This window comes from Solanum dulcamara, chromosome 6, assembly GCF_947179165.1.
Source record: "Solanum dulcamara chromosome 6, daSolDulc1.2, whole genome shotgun sequence".
In the NCBI taxonomy this organism is placed as follows: domain Eukaryota; kingdom Viridiplantae; phylum Streptophyta; class Magnoliopsida; order Solanales; family Solanaceae; genus Solanum; species Solanum dulcamara.
In genome coordinates, this window is record NC_077242.1 from 5709880 (window position 1) to 5730205 (window position 20326).

General features: G+C 34.3%; 2 protein-coding genes across 3 annotated transcripts; one reads left to right on the forward strand and one right to left on the reverse strand.

Moving 5' to 3' along the window:
• Nucleotides 1-1951: 1951 nt before the first annotated feature.
• On the forward strand, nt 1952-11908 carry LOC129892264 (bifunctional riboflavin kinase/FMN phosphatase-like). Of its 2 annotated transcripts, XM_055967825.1 has the most exons (11): nt 1955-2120; nt 2225-2348; nt 2952-3138; nt 4154-4284; nt 4981-5050; nt 7108-7173; nt 8200-8354; nt 8434-8511; nt 8600-8736; nt 9250-9342; nt 11485-11908. In XM_055967825.1, the coding sequence occupies exons 2-11, from the start codon at nt 2261-2263 to the stop codon at nt 11629-11631; spliced, it is 1152 nt and encodes a 383-aa protein (XP_055823800.1). In that variant the 5' UTR covers nt 1955-2120; nt 2225-2260; the 3' UTR covers nt 11632-11908. The 2 variants fall into 2 exon arrangements, with proteins under 2 accessions (XP_055823801.1, XP_055823800.1); XM_055967826.1 differs by lacking the exon at nt 7108-7173 and having other exon boundaries at nt 1952-2348.
• A 700-nt stretch (nt 11909-12608) lies between these two features.
• Nucleotides 12609-17825, reverse strand: LOC129891269 (ketol-acid reductoisomerase, chloroplastic). The gene is made up of 10 exons (XM_055966567.1): nt 17364-17825; nt 17059-17151; nt 16003-16068; nt 15712-15852; nt 14943-15170; nt 14738-14855; nt 14528-14667; nt 14247-14414; nt 13557-13712; nt 12609-13122 (listed from the first exon to the last, which is right to left on the reverse strand). Exons 1-10 carry the CDS (start codon nt 17667-17669, stop codon nt 12754-12756), a joined length of 1785 nt encoding a protein of 594 aa, XP_055822542.1. The 5' UTR covers nt 17670-17825; the 3' UTR covers nt 12609-12753.
• Between the last annotated feature and the right edge of the window lie 2501 nt (nt 17826-20326).

Here is a 20326-nt window from a genome sequence, read left to right on the forward strand (position 1 = left end):
TTTTAAATTAAGTAGAAGTCATTGTTGAATAAAGCTGCAGATTTATATTTTTTTTTCCTTTTAAATCATATTTATGTACGTTTTGATGAAATTTGACATAAGAGTAGTATTGTGTTTAAAATTTTATTTTGAATTTAGAACTTATGTTATATTTTCAATTTCATTTATTTTAGTCATATTGACTTATATTTCACATTGCAAGCCATTTATTTTTTAGTTAGACTTGATAGATCTTTTTGTCAAATGTTTTAATAATTTTAAGACATTATATTTATAATATTAATATTTTTGTCAAACATGTGATCTTGTATTTTTAGTTTCTATGATTAATTAATTAAAATATACTAATTTTAAAAAATATAAATTAATTATTTTTTGTAATATTAGTAAGAATGTATGTTTATTAATTAATATATTTTCAAAAGACATTATATTTATAATATTAATATTTTTGTCAAACATGTGATCTTGTATTTTTAGTTTCTATGATTAATTAATTAAAATATACTAATTTTAAAAAATATAAATTAATTATTTTTTGTAATATTAGTAAGAATGTATGTTTATTAATTAATATATTTTCAAAAGACAATATATATATAATATTTAATATTTAATTTAATATTATTTATAAAGGTCCTTATTTGTTTATTATAAATTTTAAGTTTAGATTATTATTTTTTATTTTTAAAATTTAATATAACCATATAATTACACTTGTGCAATCAAACACTACAATTGTAATTACACTGTAATTACATTATGACAAACAAACAAGTCATCATAATTATTAAATTATGTAATTATTAGGCTGAAAATTACTACTTTAATAATTACACCAATTCCTTAATGATTTTTTTAAGGTGCTACTGATAACTAATGACTTTTCCAAGGTGCTGTGCTGTTTATTTTTTTTCCTGGTTACTTTTGTCTGAGCTCTGCTTTCTTTAATAGAGTGGACGGTTACGTATTTATATTGAGTATCATCTTCTCTCTCATTTGTCTCTTGGAACTGCATGCTTGAAAAAAAAAATTAGCTGCCATCGTAATACTTTTCAAGTAACTAGTCAGTAGTATGTCGGCTCTTACCAACATTGATACTAAAATTCGAATTTAATCGGGGCTCCATAAATTTTGGAGGATTTTTTTTTTAAAAAAAAAATATATCGACTTACTGTCGATCTAGTATAACGTGATATAACATGTATGCGTATCCGAGTATCGCCACTTTTGGCACAATGCTATTTGGTTAATGGATGATATAATTAATTCAATTTGGTTAGGTTTATTCGTCAAAATAATTTTTCCAAACTCTTTTCGGTCGTTCCCATTTATAACATTTTTTTCAGTTTGAAACATTTTGACTTTACACAACTGTGTTACTAATATGCTTAAACATCCTTATAACTTGACAAAAATTCATCTTCCTATAGCTATTCAAATTTAAATTATTAAAAGTGTTTTAATCAAATGAACTTTTTGAAATAATTCTTGGTATTTTACTCCACTAGCAGTAATAATGCAACACGTAGTAACATATCAAGTTGAATGTAGCATTTCTAGGTGATGTCTAACTGTCGGACAGTTAGAATGACAATCTTGAAAAGCTTATGTTATAATTAATTTTATAGAAATGACACTAAGTGAATCTTTTCTATTTATTTTAAGTCTCAGTGAACAAAATTATCTTACCAAATATATTATATTAATCTACGAGTGGGGTAGATCTAGGGAATGAGAGAGCCTTTACCGAACTTCCTCAACAAAAAATTCATCCTAAAATTCCAAATTTAAATTTAAAAAGCGCCGTTCGATATATTAAATCTCCCGCTATATGCGAAATTCGAGAAAAAATTTACCCATTATTACTCATAACCTTATTTTGTATTTCTGCGAGAGACTGTTTTCAAATCTTGAAATTGGGAATGCGGCCACTGTGTACAAGTTAAATTAGTTAATGCAAAGTGCAAGTTGATTGGAAGAGCACTGAAAAAACGGAGAAGACGACAAGAAGGATTTTGGAATTTTAGGATATACCTACTGCTATTCGGTACATTCCAATAGTGGAGGAATACCGAATAAATACTTTTGGAAGGCGGGAACAAGCTCCCCCACACTCTGTAATTTCGCACCTTTGCCCAATTGCAACTTGGAATTTGATCATTTCGTAAAATATTTCTTTAAAATCCCTCATATTCTCTGTTTTCCTCTGCTCATTCATCAGATTTCACAGCAAGCTTAAAACTTCTCTGACATAACAATGGGGGATCTTCATTCTGCAGAAGAACATGGAAAGACTCAAATTTCAGCTGTTATTTTTGATTTGGATGGTACCCTTTTGAGCACAGGTCCTCTTTTTCCATTCCCGTTGTCTTTTTTTAGTTTAATTTTTTCTGGGTCTGCAGCATGAGTAGTGTTTATTGTGTTTTGGGATCTAGTCCTTTTCAATGAGCTCAACTGACTCATGCTTTTGACTCGGACCATGTATGCGTATAGTCCCATTTTTATTGATAACTGTAGCGTCCGAGCCAGCTTGCCGAGTTTCTCGTGATACTTGCCACCTGCACCTCCCACCAGCAACAAGTATTAGGTAGCTTTGTCCATCAAGTCATTTTGTCTTTGCTGCGATTTGAATATGAGATCACATGATTCCCAATCCACTTTATTGATCACTAGGTCACACCCTTGGTACCTCTCTAAATCCCATTTTGTGTGATTCAATTTAAGTTGAATGGAGTTTAACAAAGAAAGACTTGAGTTCTTTAACTTATAATCTAAATTAGGCCCATAGAAACATTTTTAAAAGTGAAGTGCATAAGATATGGTAAGGATGCGTATGCACCATCCTCCCCAGACTCCACTTGTGGGATTACACTAGGTTATGTTGTTGTTGTATGCACCTCACTCTAATCGTGGCCACTGATACGAAATCTTGGATGTGTATGTTTTAGAGCACTTGACAAAGGAAATTCTGAAGGAATTTTTGGCTGGATATGGGAAGGTGCCAGATAAGGAGAAGGAAAAGAAAAGATTGGGCATGACCCAGAAAGAGTATGCTATTGGCATTGTCAGTGATTACGACCTCCCTCTCACGCCCGATCAGTATATCCAAGCAATCATGCCCTTTTATCATGACAAGTAAGTGTTTTTTAAACCATGTCTCTCACTAGTCACTATATTAGCTGATACTTTTAATTTTGGATATATTCTTATATGATATTCTCTTGTAAACTATAAAGCATAATTGGTTGACAGTGGCAGACCTAGTGCATTAGTTATGGGTTCATCCAAACAGAGTCGGATATACAGCATAACTTATAAGTTCACATTAACTCAGTCGTTTTTACTTTACCTTGTATATGTATTAAGAAATCCACTAAATATCTATAAATATTTGAATGTGAACTCAATTATAATTTTATATTAACTTGAGGTCGTTGTAAGAATCCATAAACTTCAAATCTTGAATCCTACTCTATGTCCAAACCAATAGCTTTGGTTCAAACCAAATATATGTGTTACAAAATCCACTAAATTAGTATAAAACATAGAGTCCGAACAGGCGAACACAATAGGTTAAGGTAGAATTCGGAACTCAAAGTTCAAATCTTGGATCCGCCTGTGTTGGTTGATGTCATCTTCTTACAAACTATCATCATATTTGTTCATTTCATTTTACTTCATATTGGAAGTAACAGGTTTATTGATCCTTACATTCTCCTATTCCTCTTACATGTTGGATAAAAGTCATCTTTGTGTTGCTTCAAGAGCCACATGCATCTTCCCTTTTTCCTACACTGTGTTATAAAGTTGTATTCTTAATGTCTTCGAGCTGAAATGTTCTGTGATAATGTCTTTGATTCTAAATGATACATGGTGAGGATGAAATACTTGTTGCCATGACATATTTAATAGTTTTACTAGCCTCACAATATTAATGCTCTGCTCTGTATAACTAACAGAATCTAGTAAAACACTACGCACTAGTCGACTCCATTTGTCAATAATTTTGCGCATCATCTTACGTAATGTTGAGGGTGTGATAGATTAACTAGTATCACTTTCCCTGCACTGACATGTTTAAGATATTCAATAATTAAGCAAATGTTCAACAAGTATTCACATATAGTTTTTTTTCCCTGTTTCGTTGCAGGTGGTTGCAAGCGAAAGCACTTCCTGGTGCTAATCGCCTTATAAGACATTTCCATAAGCATGGAGTTCCTTTTGCCCTTGCCTCAAATTCCAAAAGGAAAAACATAGATGGGAAAGTCTCTCGCCAAGAAGGTTGTGCTATACTCATCAAGAAATTAATGTATAACGTAGTTTATCTTCATTATGCTGCTTTGTTTCTTGTTTCATCAATTAGTAGTGTTATTTTCGAAGTAAATAGTCCATAAGACAGTTCCTTAGGAGTGAGAAACTTCTTTCCGCCAGCTGTTACCTTATTTGGCACTTCATTGGATGTTGCTCTCTGTTGTTACACATGTAGCGTCTTTGTAACTTTTTTTCATCCCATTTGTTCTCTGCTTGCAGTTCTATCTTTTAATTTTGTGGAAAGGATGTGAAGAAGCATAAAAAGAGTATTTAATGTTGGAAGTTGGATTATGAAAGGATGTGAAGAAGCATAAAAAGAGTATTTAATGTTGGAAGTTGGATTATTAGTGTACATAATGGAATGGTTACCACTATCATCTTTGCCCAAGTTTCTTGTATGCACTGATAACTCAACTGAATTTCTCAATGTTCCACCTGAAATCAAATCAGTTTTAAAAGAATATGAATCCTTTTAAAGGCCTCGAAAACCCGTAAAGTATTTTTATTGAATCATCTTATTGTTAAAAAGAAATGATTCCTTCTCTTCCTTAATGAGGTCACCTTATGACCTTGCAATCGTGGTCAGCACATCAACTTTCTTTCAGTTATTTTCTTGTGAAGGTGTATATTTTAAGCTAACATGATCCTTTTTCTTCATTGAACTAGGTTGGATAGAATGTTTTTCCGTAATTCTTGGAAGTGACCAGGTTAAATCAGGGAAGCCTTCTCCAGACATGTAAGTTAGGCTTTCTACTGTGGGTGATACTCTGAATAGATCTGGTTACTACTGTGCATAAGATTGACATACTCCTATATCCTCTATTCCTCTTAAAGTTTGTGTTATCACATTTTCTTGAAGAAAATCTAAGAATGTTTCATTGATAACTAGAGAACCAAGACGGTGCTTAATCACAAAAGCATGTACAAACTGCTCATCATACTCTTCTTTCAGCAGCTCATAAAGTTAAGGGAAATCTATCATTTGATCTCTGCTATTTAGATATTCATGGTTTGACCAAAAAGACTAAATAGGTAAGCAAAAGTATTTCAATTGATGAACCCTATAGCTAATTCCTTTAAAGTGTCTTCTATTAATCTCCTTCCATATGACCCATAGCCATAATAGACATAATGGCATTCTTTGCCCTTGCTTTTGTTGAATTTTCTGTATCTTTATTCCAGCCTAACTGTGGAAAACCCATGTCGATCCCATAAATGGCCCATTTGATGTTGAAATGTTGTGGGAACATGATGTACAACATCAATACTATTTTCCAGTGCAAGATTAAATGATTTAACAGTTCTCACTTTCCTTTCGCGTAGATAACACTTGCTACAGAGTATATAGCTTCCTTTAGCCACATTTCCAGTTTTTGTGTTATCATTTTAAAGGGATAATTAAATAGGAGGTACTAAAGATGTGGCTTAGTGGGGCAAAATTTTCCTCCCTACTTGTAACAAAAACGAAATACTTGTTACAAAGAAGAGTTAGACTATAGTTGAGAAATACAATAGTTTTTGAGTGTAAAGAGTGCCTGATGCAACGCGTAATGAAAATTTAGATATTAACTCACAGAGAAAAAGGTGGAAAAAGAACACCAGTATTTCTCACACAATTACATGATTGTGTAAGTAATTATAAATAACTTACATGCTTTATAAGTCTAAACTAATAGCTATATGAACAATTAAACAATATTAGAAAAGAGCATCCTAATAGAATTTTAGAATGTTCATTACAAAACAGAGGATGCTAAAGAACAAAGATCTGGTTCCCTTCGTTCTTTCTTTTCTCCCAGAAGATGGATAAAATTTCAATAATTAACAAATCAATTAAACCTTCATTGTTAAGTGTTAAATTAGGACTTAGGCCTGACTCACACCCCAAAAGCTAGCTCAAAGGGAGGAGGATTGTCCAAGCCTTATAAGGAGCCCACCCATCTCATTAACCACCAATATGAGACTTTTGTGTCATTCTTCAACACCCCACCTCACGCCTAGTGCTGCATTTGGTGCATGGGCAATTTTAATTTTGGGGGTCCAACATTGGGTGAGACGGGTCCTGCTCTGATAACATGAGATATTAGAAGAAGAAGCAGCTGCCCCCTCTGGCATCCCCGAAACTTGTGTCATTTGAATCTTCTAATAATGTCTGGGCTAAATTGGAGCTGATTCGTTGGAGTCAAATTACCTAAAAATTACACATTATCTCATTTTTTCTGCTTTTTTAGGAGTCGGTAGGTTTTTCTAATCTTATGTTCTACTGTATTCTATGTTTGTTATTCTTGGTCTTGTACATAGTGACAGTTTTAAATATACTTGTTCAAAAAGAAAGTATGTTTAGTGTAGGCGTGCATAACAGGTTCGAACCAGCCGCAGACAGAAACCTTTTATTCAAAGGGGAAAGGGTACAGAGGAGGCCCCATTATCCACTGAGTTTCAGAATATGTGCCACTGGCCTGGGGGATTTTCTCGGGTATAGAAAAAAAAGTTTGTTTGGTATATATTGGTAACAGGACTGACATGCAGCATTCCATTTTAAAATTAGTTTCCTCTTTTCCTATAATGTCTAAAATAAATCTTATAGACCCAATAACAGTTTTGTTCCTGTTGAGAGTCTGGATTTGTGGATTGATTGATACATGTTCAGAAGCTACTATTAGTCTAAAAATCACTTGCAAACTTTTCATATATCAGTGACAGACCTGAACTTCTTTTCCATTGGTGGATGGTGTCACACACGAGCTAATATTTTGCCTTCTGATTTCCTATGAATTCTTGAATTGATTTTAGATTTCTGGAAGCTGCAAAACAAATGGGTGCAGATGCAGCTCACTGCCTAGTGATAGAGGATTCTGTGTAAGTGGCTCTTGTTTAAGTTGGACAGTTCTTTACATGCCTATGTTGTGTGATAGTGAGTGATAGAAATCATCCACCTTTCAGGTTAGTGCCTGTATTTCTATTCTCAAGGATCAAACTTACATCGTCACATCGTAGAGATCAGCATAACTAGCAGTATAGCATTAGTTTACTGCTTAAACTTATAGCAGATTAACATTCACCTCAAAAAGTTGCCATTCCTCCTTTTTTTGGCCACTATCAATAGCTAACTTGACTAGCTAAACACATTCTCCTAGCTGATTTTGATTTTGACTCTTCAACATATGTTGATATCATGACTCTGTAATTTCATCTGATAATGTTTGTGGGACTGAAAACTGAATTTGAGATAAGTGTGTGAAATTCGGTTCTTGAAGTTCACATACCTGGTGCATGGAACATGTTAAGTTACTTTACCTCTAATAGAAATATTAATCGCCAACTGGGGTCAGTGGGGTGAGTATGAGGCTTATGCTAATCTTAGGATATGAGGCTTTAACCATAAATCCCTCTTGGTTTTGATCATTTCTGGACAAGACTGAAATAAGACGTTGATTCATGTACACACATGCAAGTCTTAATCACTGCAGTGTGTAAAACTAATTTTAATGTTGCTTAGCATCAAAGGCTGGTGATCTATTTTAGCGTATGATTTTGCTAATAAGAAACAGCTTAAACATGAGTCACATGACATGTGAAGACGGGCCATCTTAACTCTAGTCAAAGCTGACAATTTTGCTTAAGCTGTACACACTAATGCATGTAAAGGGCTTCAGGATACTTTCATTTCTACCCTTAATTATTTTCTCAGGAATCAAAGTAATCCTGTTTTTCATTAAAATGACTTGCTCCTTTTGTTTTGGTTTTCTCTTCAGTGAACTGATTGCTGATCATTCATGATTTAACATATTGAGAACATGTTTGTACAGTTAATGCACGACTGTTGAATTTTTTTATTAACTAAAATTGATATGACAGTAGTTCCTTACCCAATAATTTTGACAGCATCGGAGTCAAGGCAGGGAAGGCTGCTGGAATGAAGGTGGTAGCTGTACCATCTTTCCATTCTGAATTTGATCAATATTCAATAGCTGATTCTGTGCTTCGCTCACTCCTAGAGTTAAAGCCGGAACTATGGGGTCTCCCACCATTTGAAGACTGTATGTTTCTTTCCAGAATGCCTACTTTATTCTCTGGTCCTGCTAGCATGATTCAACGTTTATTATTTAATGTTTGCAGGGGTTGATAATGCGTTGCTGGTTGAACCTGTTCATTTCAGGGGTCTGTACAAAAACGGCCTCCTCCTTGATTTTGCAGGTCTTGGACAAAGCCCATGCCCCCCTCCCTGATTCCTTCTTATTTGTGTTATTAGACTATAAAATTTCTGACTAAAGATCATATCCAGATGATGGGCCATCTATTCTACCCGATCAAGTGTTTGGAGTTTATTTTGGCTGGGCAAAACCTGAGGCATACAAGTTCATAAAGATTGTTCTTGGCGTTGGATGGGGACATGGTTGCTGCAGTTCTAAGAGGAAGATTGTGAGTAAACTACCCAATGCTTCTTCACTTGACCCTGTTGGATGCTTATAATTTTCCCTGTCCTATTATGGTTGTTTTTTTTGTTTTCAGTTTAGGATATTGTGGAATACTTTGTTTATCTATACACGTATTATGACTGTTATGAGTGCTTATTGCAGCGGTACTCAATGTGTCTCCGTGTAATGGACACCTGCTATCTATAGTTTGACATGCTACCACTAAGCATCAAATAATGTAGCACAATTTTTGGAAGAGCGTGTGTTTTAAGCAATGAAAAAAAGTTTCCTGGTTTTCTTTAGTAGAAGAAAAAGTTTGTCAGTAATTTTCTTGAGGAATTTTAATTGCTTCATGCATGATGTTGCTTGTAATTAGAATTTTTCTATTTGCATAGTCCAATTCCTGCTTGACGTACATTAGCTTTTCATCTTTTATCAGCTGCTACTTTAAATTTCTCCTTCATATATGTTTTCCTGATTTAAAGATAACCATGTTGATATTTCTACTCCATTTCAGCAAGCTTGTATAGTTGATTCAAGTGACGAGCAGATCCAGCATTGCAAAATGGAAGCTGTGATTGTAGGTTACATCAGAGGATCACACGATGAGGTGATAAATATAGTTGTTTAATTAATTTTGCACTGGTTTGTCTTAGTAACTGAGGGATAACGAGATTTTTATGGGGAAAGTCCTTCTCAACTAAGGGGAAACCCACAGCTCGAGAAGACAATAATATCACTATAACAGGGTATTTTAGAGTTGCTACTTCCGAGTATCACAAAGTCCTTGAGACTCACCCACTCAAAACTGAATACCCAAAACCCACTGGTATTATACACTCTCAGAATACATTTCTTTTAATACCTTGGGGGGTCCTTTAGTAGCTGGTTAGAGTTATGCAGGGATTAGTATGAGGGAATCTGTGTATTATTTAATGCAGGTATTAGTAATGCAGAGGTTAGTTATTCCACCTTATACATGTAGTAGTTATGGAAGTTTCCAAATTGCAAACCTAACACCATATTAATTTTGTACATGAATAACTTACCTCTTAACTAGCTACCAAACGTGATATTACTCATACATGATTTAATACTGCATAACTTACCTCCAAACCAACTACCAAACGACCCCTTACTGTAATACCACTCACCCTTTCCCCCAAGACAGGTCTAGTGGTAAGTAATATGTTAGATACCATCACAGGTTTGAATCCTACCACACAAAAATTTGATACTTAAGCGGAAAAGAGCAGAAGGGTGGACCCTTTATCCACCGAATTTCGAACTGTGTGCTGGGGACCTCGAGGATTTCTCGGTTATCGAAAGTACCACTCACTCCTAAATTCTTTTTTTTCCCTCACAGAGAACTACATCGTGTAAAAACCTTGGCCCAACTCTCCTGTTGAGAAAACATCTCAACCCAAACAGGGGTCTCACATCTTCCAATCCATTGCAACCCCATCGATGGTTAGGTATACAAGGGTCTCGTCATCTCCCATCCATTACAACACTGCAAATGGCTATGCATGCGCTTACTTTATTCTTGTGCATATAAATAGTACTTATCGTATGCCAGTGCCTATGAAAACCCCTTCTCACGTTCCTATACTAGCTAAAACTCTAGGATTTACACTGGGATGATAATCATAGTAGAAACATGAAAGTAAGGAAGGACAATGATATTCTTGCGTGGAAAACTCTTCTTTCACAACCCAAAAGGAGCAAAACAATATCACTATAGTTGAAAATTTTGCAATGGTAGTTTCAAAGTCTTGGAGAGACTCGCCCTCCCAAAAGAGGAAATCCACTAGGCTATAGACACTCAGAATACATTTTCTTTGACACCCTTACAAGAATACTACTCACTCTAGTTCTTTTTCTTCCCTTATGGAGAACTACTCCTTGAGCAGAAGGTTTATTGGAAACAACATTTCTGACGTTGGGATAAGGTATGCGTACGCTCCACCCTCACTTTGTGGGACTACACTAGGTATGTTGTTGTTGTTGTATGGAGAACTACATCTTTCTCTATCTCTTGATTGTCATACTAATAATTTAATAAGCACATACTTATAGGAGGAATAATTTGTCCTACAATAAAATAATGCCACAAGAGAATTACTTCATAGAACAGAAATCAGACCTCCTTAGACTTTCTTACCTTCCAAGTTTTTCTTTTTTATTCAAGGTTTCATCCACATCAAACAACTGAACCACCTCTTGAACTTCATCGGATACCTTTTTTGCCATTTTATATTTATTTCTATCTATGCGGCTGGATCCCACAACTGTAGTGATATGTATGCGTGCATTTCATACTTGCTTTAGTTGCTTAGTCAAACCCACAAAATTAATGTACCTGTTACTCAGTCCATTTGCAAGTTTATGGCAGATATTCCACATGATGACAGCAGAAACACACTCTCTGCTGCTGTAATGTTGTGGCCAAAACATACTTTTCCCATTACAGCAACTGATATCTTTTCCAAATTTGTGAAGGATCATGTGGTAGGCTTAGACAGATACTTCCTCTCTTTTCCTTCTTTTTTGGTTATACAAATACAATATAATTGATAAACATTTGCGTTCCTTTTCTACCCTCTTCCACGATGTACAAAGAAGTTGGTTTCCGATGCTTAATTATTATATCACTATGTCCATTGTTCGCGTATTTTAGCACTCTCTACTCTATCTTGCTTATTTTCTCATCTGTACTAATTGTAGCATTTTCCATGCATCATTCATACAGGGAAAATCTGACAAAATAGAAATACTTGAGGAAGACAAGTCAATTGCCAATGCTGCTTTGAATCTGTCTGAATTCTCCCTTGGTGCATTCAAGTCCCTCTTCTCTGAAGTTGCTTTACAAGATGATTGCGACCTTAACATAAAATGAACAAGGATACGATTGGCATTGGCACAGCGATTAGTTACATCCATTACCCTGAAAGAGGAAATTTGTCTTCTTGGGATCAGGGTGACAAAAAGAAAACATGAAATAATTTTGAAACTCAGAACATCAATCACCGTTCAGGTTTCTTGCTCACATGTTTATGGATTAGTAGCCTGGCTACCAATTCTTTTGTAAAATTAATAGTCCCATGGATGTATTTCATGGTTACTGTTAGTGCTTTGCCAATGGACTGAAAATAATGAAATTAGTATTTAGTTTAGACTTTTGCAGTTTCTCCTTTTACTCTGTGTTCACATCCAGGTGAATTCAGTGCTGCTTTTAGTATTCTCAGGGTCTTAATATGAATGAAGTCTTTGTTTCCGTGTCCAGGAGTACACGCCTGAAATTTTGGCCATTTTCAACATGTATTTTAATCATATATGACTGAGCACAAACATACATGAAAAAAATTAAAAGAGTGAATTAGTTAAGACTTATTAATATTTTGACAAATTGATGATTGAGTGGCATGAATTATGGTAGAGAATTAGTTGGTAGTTGTATATTGCCTAGCTTCTCCTTTCATACAAATATTAGTATGGTAGTTTTTGTATTTAGATTTTTGTTACTACTATCTATTGTTTCTTATACTTCAATTAGCTTATTATTTTGTTGTAGCCCTGTCGATTTTTATTTTTCCAGCCTTCTTTTTTTAGCCATTGGTCGAAATAACTTCTGTACCTCCAAAGTAGGAATAAAATATTCATACACTCTATCTGCTCCATACCCCCACTCGTGAAATTACACCAAGTACGTTGTTTGTTGTAGATGCATTTCTTTGAGGAAACAAGTGCAACTATGTGGAGATTGAAAGATGCTACTGCCATATTATAGTTAAAAGGGTTCCCAAATTTCAAAATACGTTTATCCTGTTATTCAAGCAAAAGGCTACATAAAGAAAGTGCTAGTACTAGCGTAACTAAGCAACGAAAAAGAGAGATTCTTATAAGCTAACAGATTCAAATTAAGCATTCTTGCATTCACCAACACACATCAATAATATAAAGTCTCAACCGCACAATTCCACAAAATTCTCACTTGCTCACCAGGTAACCTGCAAAGCCCTTAATTAGCAGATTGCCTGAGCTCAGGGCGGACAAAATCAGCATCAGCTGTTACAGAAATATCAACTGTTGGTCTCAGTTGAGCACACACTTCAATAGCGCCATGCACAGGATCTGCAAAGAAGTTGCTGATGAGATCTTGATTGATAGGGGCGTTATTATCCACGGCTACCAGTGCTTGCTGGGTGAGATTGTAATCGAAGCGAGGGGCCCACTTTCTGGAACCTAAACGTGCTGTTGTAGAGCAATTGTCAACCATGAATGACACTCCACGAGCGTGCATGAACGGATTCAATGAATCTACAGACTCGATGACGCTTTCATTGATAATCTCGGAGTAAGAGTGACCTTTCTTCCTCAGAACCTCAATCTGTGTGTATTTTCCAAAGACAAATTTTTAGATGACAAAGAGTATCAGAGAACAGGACATATCATATTCATGTAATCTTTCATCATTTGGGAACTCTTTCCATTGTGATTTTATAGAAATTTTTTTAAAAAAATTAGTAGGATTCATTTGAGTTCCAAAGAGTCTCAGGCAAAAATTTCTTCAAAAAGCAAACTTTCTCAATTCTAGATTCAGATGTTCAAGTGGCATGCTAACACCGTTTGAGTTGAATGTCCTAAAAGTATCAATCCAAGACCCTTGAGCAAAAGAGTAAATATGATTATTCTAAAATGAAGAGAAAGCAACCAGAGCAAAAGAGCACTTCACGCATATCCTAAAATATCATGTAAGTATCTACTTCCATGGCTCAAGCATAAAAAATAGAATAAAGATGGTGTATAAATAGAAATGCTAACCTGCGCCATCATCAATGCCACAAAGACACCAGCAGTGAAAGGATACAGAGGACCAAGATCACCGGCTGGTCGTGTTGCTCGAACGCGCTCACCAACCTTCCACATCCTTGTTTGGTCAATTTTCCCCATTGGGAAGGCTGGTAAGCCCTCCTTTTCCTGCATGTACAGAACCAAAGATAAAATCACTTGTGGGATTTCACTGGGTATGTTGTTGTTCTTGTATCCCCTTGAAGACCTTATATTACCAGGCCTAACATGTGAACAAAATTAAGATTTGAGCAAAAAAAGGCACATTGGCTAAAGTAGTAGGAGGTAATCTGAAAGTTATATGGAGGGCAAAACCACCCTTCAGCTATTCTCATAGCTGAGAGAGGGTAAAAAGGGCCACATTTGATTAGAAAAGTTTTTAGATAGTTCTCCTAAACTGAAAGAATTGTGTTTGTTTCTAAAACAGACTCTTTTCAGGAATCATACTTAATTTCCTTTAACTGAAAAACCAAAAGTCTCACAAAAACTAGTCCAAATATACCGGGGGGAAAACATTTTCTCATACTAATCCACTTGGCAAAACTTCCCCAGAATTGTTCTTCAGAAACATCTCAAAACCTAATCTTTTAAGAACTAAACTAAACCGAAGTCTAAACCCACCCAAGTGAATATTATAAAACTGCAGATTCAAACATGACTTACATAAAAGCGACGGCCAGCCAACACAACACTCCTGATCTCGCTACCTGTAGCTACATCTTCATAGCACTCGTACAAAATCTCCATGCAGGGGTAAAATGAAGCACTGTATGCAGCCTCAAACTCCCTCTTGCCCTCCTCAGTCAATGAGTTGTACACAGCCAACATGCCCTGGAAAATGGATACATGTGCATAGAACAATTTTAGGGCGGACTTAACAAAAATGACATATAAGTATCTTCCTCGACATAATACTCGTAAAAAAGATAAAATCGAAGACTAACCTTTGTTGAAATGGTCTTTGAAATGACTCCTGTTATGCACTCTACAGTGTTCTTGTATGCAAGCTCCTCATTCATTCCATTCTCAGTGTACCTTCTGAAAAGTGACTCCACAACTCCATGGACAGCACCGAGTAAAATGCCTAATGAGGGAACCAATTACTCAACCATAACAGCTTCAATAAGCTAGAAATAGACTTGAAAACACACTACCTCGTTCTCCAAAAATGTCACTTCTATATTCCTGCTCTAGAGTAGTAGCAAAAGTAAAGGGAGAACCAAGGGCAACAGACCACCCTAGAGCAACATCTGTGGCCCTTCCATCAATATCCTGGAGATAGTAAAGGCATCACATCTGATTGAACATAAGACTAATGGCTGGACGGAAAGAGTGTAGAGAAAGGTCATTAGAAGAGACCTGGTGAACTGCAAAACTTGAATTAATTCCAGCACCATTGACTTCTTTTCCTTGAACATATAATCTCCTGACTGAGGGACCCATTCCCTTGGGACATACAGCAATCACACTAATGTTCTTTGGGAAGTCGAGGCCCATTGACTGCAAATGGCCAAGGAGGAATCCATGTGAAAGCCCAAGTATGCTGTTTGGCTTCATGTGAGAAAACACTTTCTCATAATTATCAGCCTGCACATACATCAGAAAATTAGACAGAGCAGTAATGAAACAAAGGGTGCTATCTGCACATTGATTAAAGAATAAACTGCCAGCTAAGCAATCATTAATCTAGATGTGTTAACACTTAACAGAGATTCACCTGACATTTTGAAGCATTTGTGGAGCTTTAATCCCCCCCCCCTCCCGGCTCCCAAGAACGCTTCCGTTTACATTGATTCCAAATACTAAAAATTTATGCTTCAGCAATAGTTATACCAAGACAAAAATTGGCCCCAACATTGTAATTCTCACATTTGAGCACCCCAAACGTAAATGTGATTTCAAAAGATGAAGAACAAAATACCATAAACTATATTGTATCTTAGTCCAAATAAATTGTAGACTCAACAAAAAATAATCTACTTAGTTACCCAAGACATTGAACTATTATGTGAAGGAAACCTTAAATAAAATGTAACTATCAAAAAACATAATTACCAAATGTACTTGTTAAAAACTGAAATTACCAAATGTTGCCACAATAACAACAGAGGCTAAAATAATGACCAACCTGAGCAGCATCTGAAATCAAAAGCAGCACGAGATCACTACCAGAGATAGTCTCATATATGTCACCAAGGGTCCCATTCTCTTCAGTAAACCCAGCTGAGCGGGCCTCTGCAAATGAGCTTGAACCCTTTCTCAAACCAATCTAAATAAAACAGAAATTAGACTTGTAAGCTTAACATAATACGCCAAAAGTATAACAACCAATTCACACATTCACCACCATATCAAGCAACATCTTGTTATATGTCTCTGTGGGATGGCAAGGAAAAAGCAGAAGAAGATGAAGTATTACCTTAACAACTATATCAGATTTTATTTCTGCGAGAGAATCCCTCAGGTTCTGGGCTTGAGCAGGTCCCTACAAATGAAATGGTATTTATTAAGCAAATCTGAATATAGAAAAAAAAAACAGTGTTGTTAAAAGCCATTGCTTAGTCACTTATAGTGATGAAGCAATGCGAGCAAGAGGTTATTGTTTCATGGGTGTAACTTTGCAGTTCAGAGAAATGTGGTTTAAACAATGATGCGCAAAGTGATCCAAAATAAATGTTTGAAGGCTCGTTCAATCTCAACCTTTTGAGAGTTGGATTAATATTGACATTATTGAATTGGAAGTTGAAATATGTATAGCACTACATTAATGTATATTTGACATTTTTTAACTTTTCATAAATTTTAACCCATAGTCCAAAGAAGAGTGTGCTCCATTTCTCCATTTTTGCTTTTCAAAACACCGAAAGAGAGAGCATAAAACATGAAAGAATGCATATAGAATATTTATCTCACACATAAGAGAAAAAGTTCCCCTTTTCACCAAAATTCGACGAAGATAACTCATGGAAACCATATTTAAACTAGATATACACACTTGCCGTGCTCACAATTAGTTACTACAACCCAATAGCTGACAGAAAAAAATTTCAACCTAGTATGAAGTGTTACGAGCAATTCAGAAAGAGCAACAGAAAAAAGTGGTTCAAAGCTGGGTACCTTAATACATCGACAGATAATAGCTCACCAAGAAGTTAGAAAAAGAAGGGGAATATTTACCAGATTCCAACGTTTTAGAAAAAAGGAGTCTTCAAAAAATTCTATTAACCAAGATTTTTACGCACTCAAAAATATCATCTTTCTCTTTTTACTTTAGACAGACAACACTAAAGTATACTATAAAGGAACTTTTTCCTTAAGTTTAGATTGGAAATACCAATTAATTCCTTGGAATCAGAACATCTCATACTAGTCATTTCTGACTTGGGAACATCAAACAATGAACTTAAGCCTCAAATTAGTAAGGCAATTTCTAATTAAAAATGGAATTAACAAAAACTGAATCCATGAGATATACCTGAGAACCCCAGCCGATGACTCCAATCTGCTTGATTCCTTTGAAAGCATCCGGCAAATACTTGAACAAATCTCTCCCTCCCCTCACAATGTACTGCACCACAATATTCCATATTACACATCATGCTCAAAAACTTCAAAAACAATAGCATAAAGATAATACTCCCATTGTCCCAGTTCGTTTACCCCTTTTAGCTCATCAGCGTCAATTTAACCAATTTTCAAGCTAAATTAGACTAGATTGATTCATTCTGTCAATTAAACGTATAAATCCTAATACAGTTATGGAGAGGGGGAAGAATGAACCTCATCATTTCCAGCTAGGGTTACTTTCTCCTTCTTAAAAACGTATGTTTCAAAATCGAACGAAGCAGGAGCCTTGACGGCAGCAGGTGCGGAGACCATGCGAGCCGCAAGCGCACCGCCGCCGGAGCTTGAGCTGTCAGATGAAACGGCGACTTTAGCTCTGAGTGGCTTAAGCGACGGAGTTGATGAGGATAGAAACCCTAAATTACCAGCAAGAGAAGGTTTAAGGGATTTGGATGATAATGATGATGACGACGGAGGAGTAGAAGTGGAGATGGAGAAGGAAGTCGCCGCCGCCGCCGCCATGATTGTAAAGTGGGAAGCAGCCAAATAATGTGCAAGTGTTACAGAGAGGGATAAAGAGAAAGCAGAGGGAGAAAATGAGGAACTGAGGTCCCTTTTATGTATGTCGCAGACTTGCAGTGTAGTAGTATAAGTCTGCTAGGGTAAAAGGTTTACTATTTTTCAGATTCGTCTAATTTGAATTTGCGCCACATAAAACTTCATTCAATGAAAAATTCTTTCTATGGAAAAAAAAATTCATATCCACTTGAATTTGCGCTTCATAAAATTTCATTCGATGATAAATACTTTTTATGAAATATTTTTTCATATCCATGAGTCAAAAATCCGAGTTCTCTCATTTTTTAGAAAAAAGCAACACCATACAATACCTGAAATATGTTTAATTGTATTGCAAAGTGCAAAAAAGTAGTATTTTTTTAATATATAAATTTGGTATTGGTCTCAACTAGTAGTACCAATATTCTCTATGTATATGCTTATCAATGCTACAATAAATGAAAAAAATATATTTTTATTTTTGCTCAAATTTAAATTTGAGATTTCATGATTTTAAATACAAATCATTATCATTAAAGACGGGTCATTCAAATAAATATGTAGTCAAATGACTATATTCGCCTCCGCAAATCATTAACTACTAAGTCATAGCCTTGTGTGCAAGAAAAAAAATATATATATATATATATGTCCTACTATTTGGAGATTCAATTTTATTAATTGGGATTATATTTTATTTATATCTTTAGTATTAAATTTTGTTATTCATGGTACATTTATAAAATTTAAATTTTGGGAATTGTATTTTAGAGAATAAAGAAATTAATGTCAAAATTCTCATAAAAAATCGATACACAGATCATTATATTAAATCTTATCGACAAATAATAATAATAACAAATTGAGTGAAATTGTATAGGTGGAGTCTGAAAGGATAGTGTGTATGTAGTCTTTATCCTTATCTCATAATGGTAAATAAGTTGTTTTCGAAAGATTCTTAGCTCAAGTATTGCATCTCAGAGCAATAAAAAAATAATTTATATAAAAATAAAGGCGACATAACAAGTAATAAAGAAAGCATTATATAGCATTCAATAAAAATGAATAATATCAAAATAGTATGATAATTGAAACACAAAAAATAACACATAGATTATAAACCTTATCAATTTTTGGAAATTGAGCTAGTACAAGTTTTATTTTTTGTTTCAATTAAATTCCTTCGAGCACGGAGCGTGTTTAATGAACAATTTCCCATAATTTTTTAAATCTAAAATTCACGTAATTAGAACTACTATGAGTATTAATGATTTCACACTTGAAAATGTTAAAAGTAGGAGTTGGAATAAATCAATAGTTAATCAAAAGCTAGCAAAGAAGTAACAATACGACTCCTTTGAGATGGGAATAACGATAAACATCAACATTTTAATTCAACATCTTAAAAAATCCAATTAAACATCATTACGTAAAATAAAATGACCAAAAAAATACTTCTTTATATAATCTACTACAAGCTAAATTTAAACCAGATGAGTAAGAGCAATGTTAATTAGGGTCATAGCACTAGCTGTAATACTGATTGGCGCGGCTGCTAAGATATCGGCTTCTTTTTCTTAGGTCTTGATAGAGCCTATTTAGGTGAATTTATTTTAAATAATTTATAAGTTGAAAACTACTTGTAAGTTTAAAAACTAAGTAGGTGCAGCTTAATTTTTTTGACTTATAAGCTGTTTTTAATTTATAAGTTGTTTAAAATAAGTCTATCCAAACAAACTTAATTATTTATTAGCTTATTTTAAGCACAAAATGACTTTAAGTTGATCGGTCAAACACTTAAAAAAACTGAAAGCAACTTATAAGTAACTTATAAGTTAATCCAATCAGGCTCTACATTCAAAAAAAATAAAAAAAATAGTACACTCATAATAACAATTCAACTCGAAATTCATTTGAAGGAGGTAGTGAAGAAAAGTTAAACTAGTAACGAGAGTTGAGGTAAAATGAATAAAGTTCCTCCATTTTTAATCAATTATTTCAAATTAAATTTTAAATGTGAATATATATATAACACTTTTCTTTTAAATGAATCTAATGTGATGCGAATTTGAATTAGTTGAAAGACAAATATCAGAATTCGAACATTAAAGCTTATTTTCATTGAAGATTTGTTTCTATACAACCTTTACTCTTAAAACTTAATAAGAGATTTATGGAATAATAGGTTGAAAAATTGTTTCAACTTTTGCCAAAAAATAAAATATTGTGCTCTTGTTTGGTTATAGATTTAGAAAATAAGTTTATTTTTTAAAAATTGAAAATATTATTTGTTTATGAAATTTGGTTAGTTTTTAAAAATTTATCTTTAAAAAAAACAAGTTTTGGTCAATCATTTTTTGAGTGAATTTCACTCTCACTCATAAATTTTTTCAGATAAAATGCATATCCAAATACTAATTCAAATTTCATAAACTTTGTTTTTTTAAGTTCAGTTAAATCTAGGGACAAACGCTAGCATAGTGTTTGGTCCAAAAAATAATTTTTGATTGTTTCTGTATATTCAAATTTTTAAAAAATAAATTTGGAAAACCCTTTTTATAAAAATTATTTTGTTTGAAATTTGTAATTATTTTTAAATTAAAAACATTTGATGGAACCCT

Bases quoted from the DNA above. Each gene is read 5' to 3' on its own strand.
- LOC129892264 (XM_055967825.1), top strand. From the start codon at position 2,261: ATGGGGGATCTTCATTCTGCAGAAGAACATGGAAAGACTCAAATTTCA. The intron at 7,174-8,199 runs GTAAGTGGCTCT...TAATTTTGACAG, and splicing joins CTAGTGATAGAGGATTCTGT to CATCGGAGTCAAGGCAGGGA. The intron at 8,355-8,433 runs GTATGTTTCTTT...TAATGTTTGCAG, and splicing joins TCTCCCACCATTTGAAGACT to GGGTTGATAATGCGTTGCTG.
- LOC129891269 (XM_055966567.1), bottom strand. From the start codon at position 17,669: ATGGCGGCGGCGGCGGCGACTTCCTTCTCCATCTCCACTTCTACTCCT. The intron at 14,668-14,737 runs GTAGTGTGTTTT...TTCCCTCATTAG, and splicing joins TGACATTTTTGGAGAACGAG to GCATTTTACTCGGTGCTGTC. The intron at 14,415-14,527 runs GTTAGTCTTCGA...TCCATTTTCCAG, and splicing joins CAAAGACCATTTCAACAAAG to GGCATGTTGGCTGTGTACAA.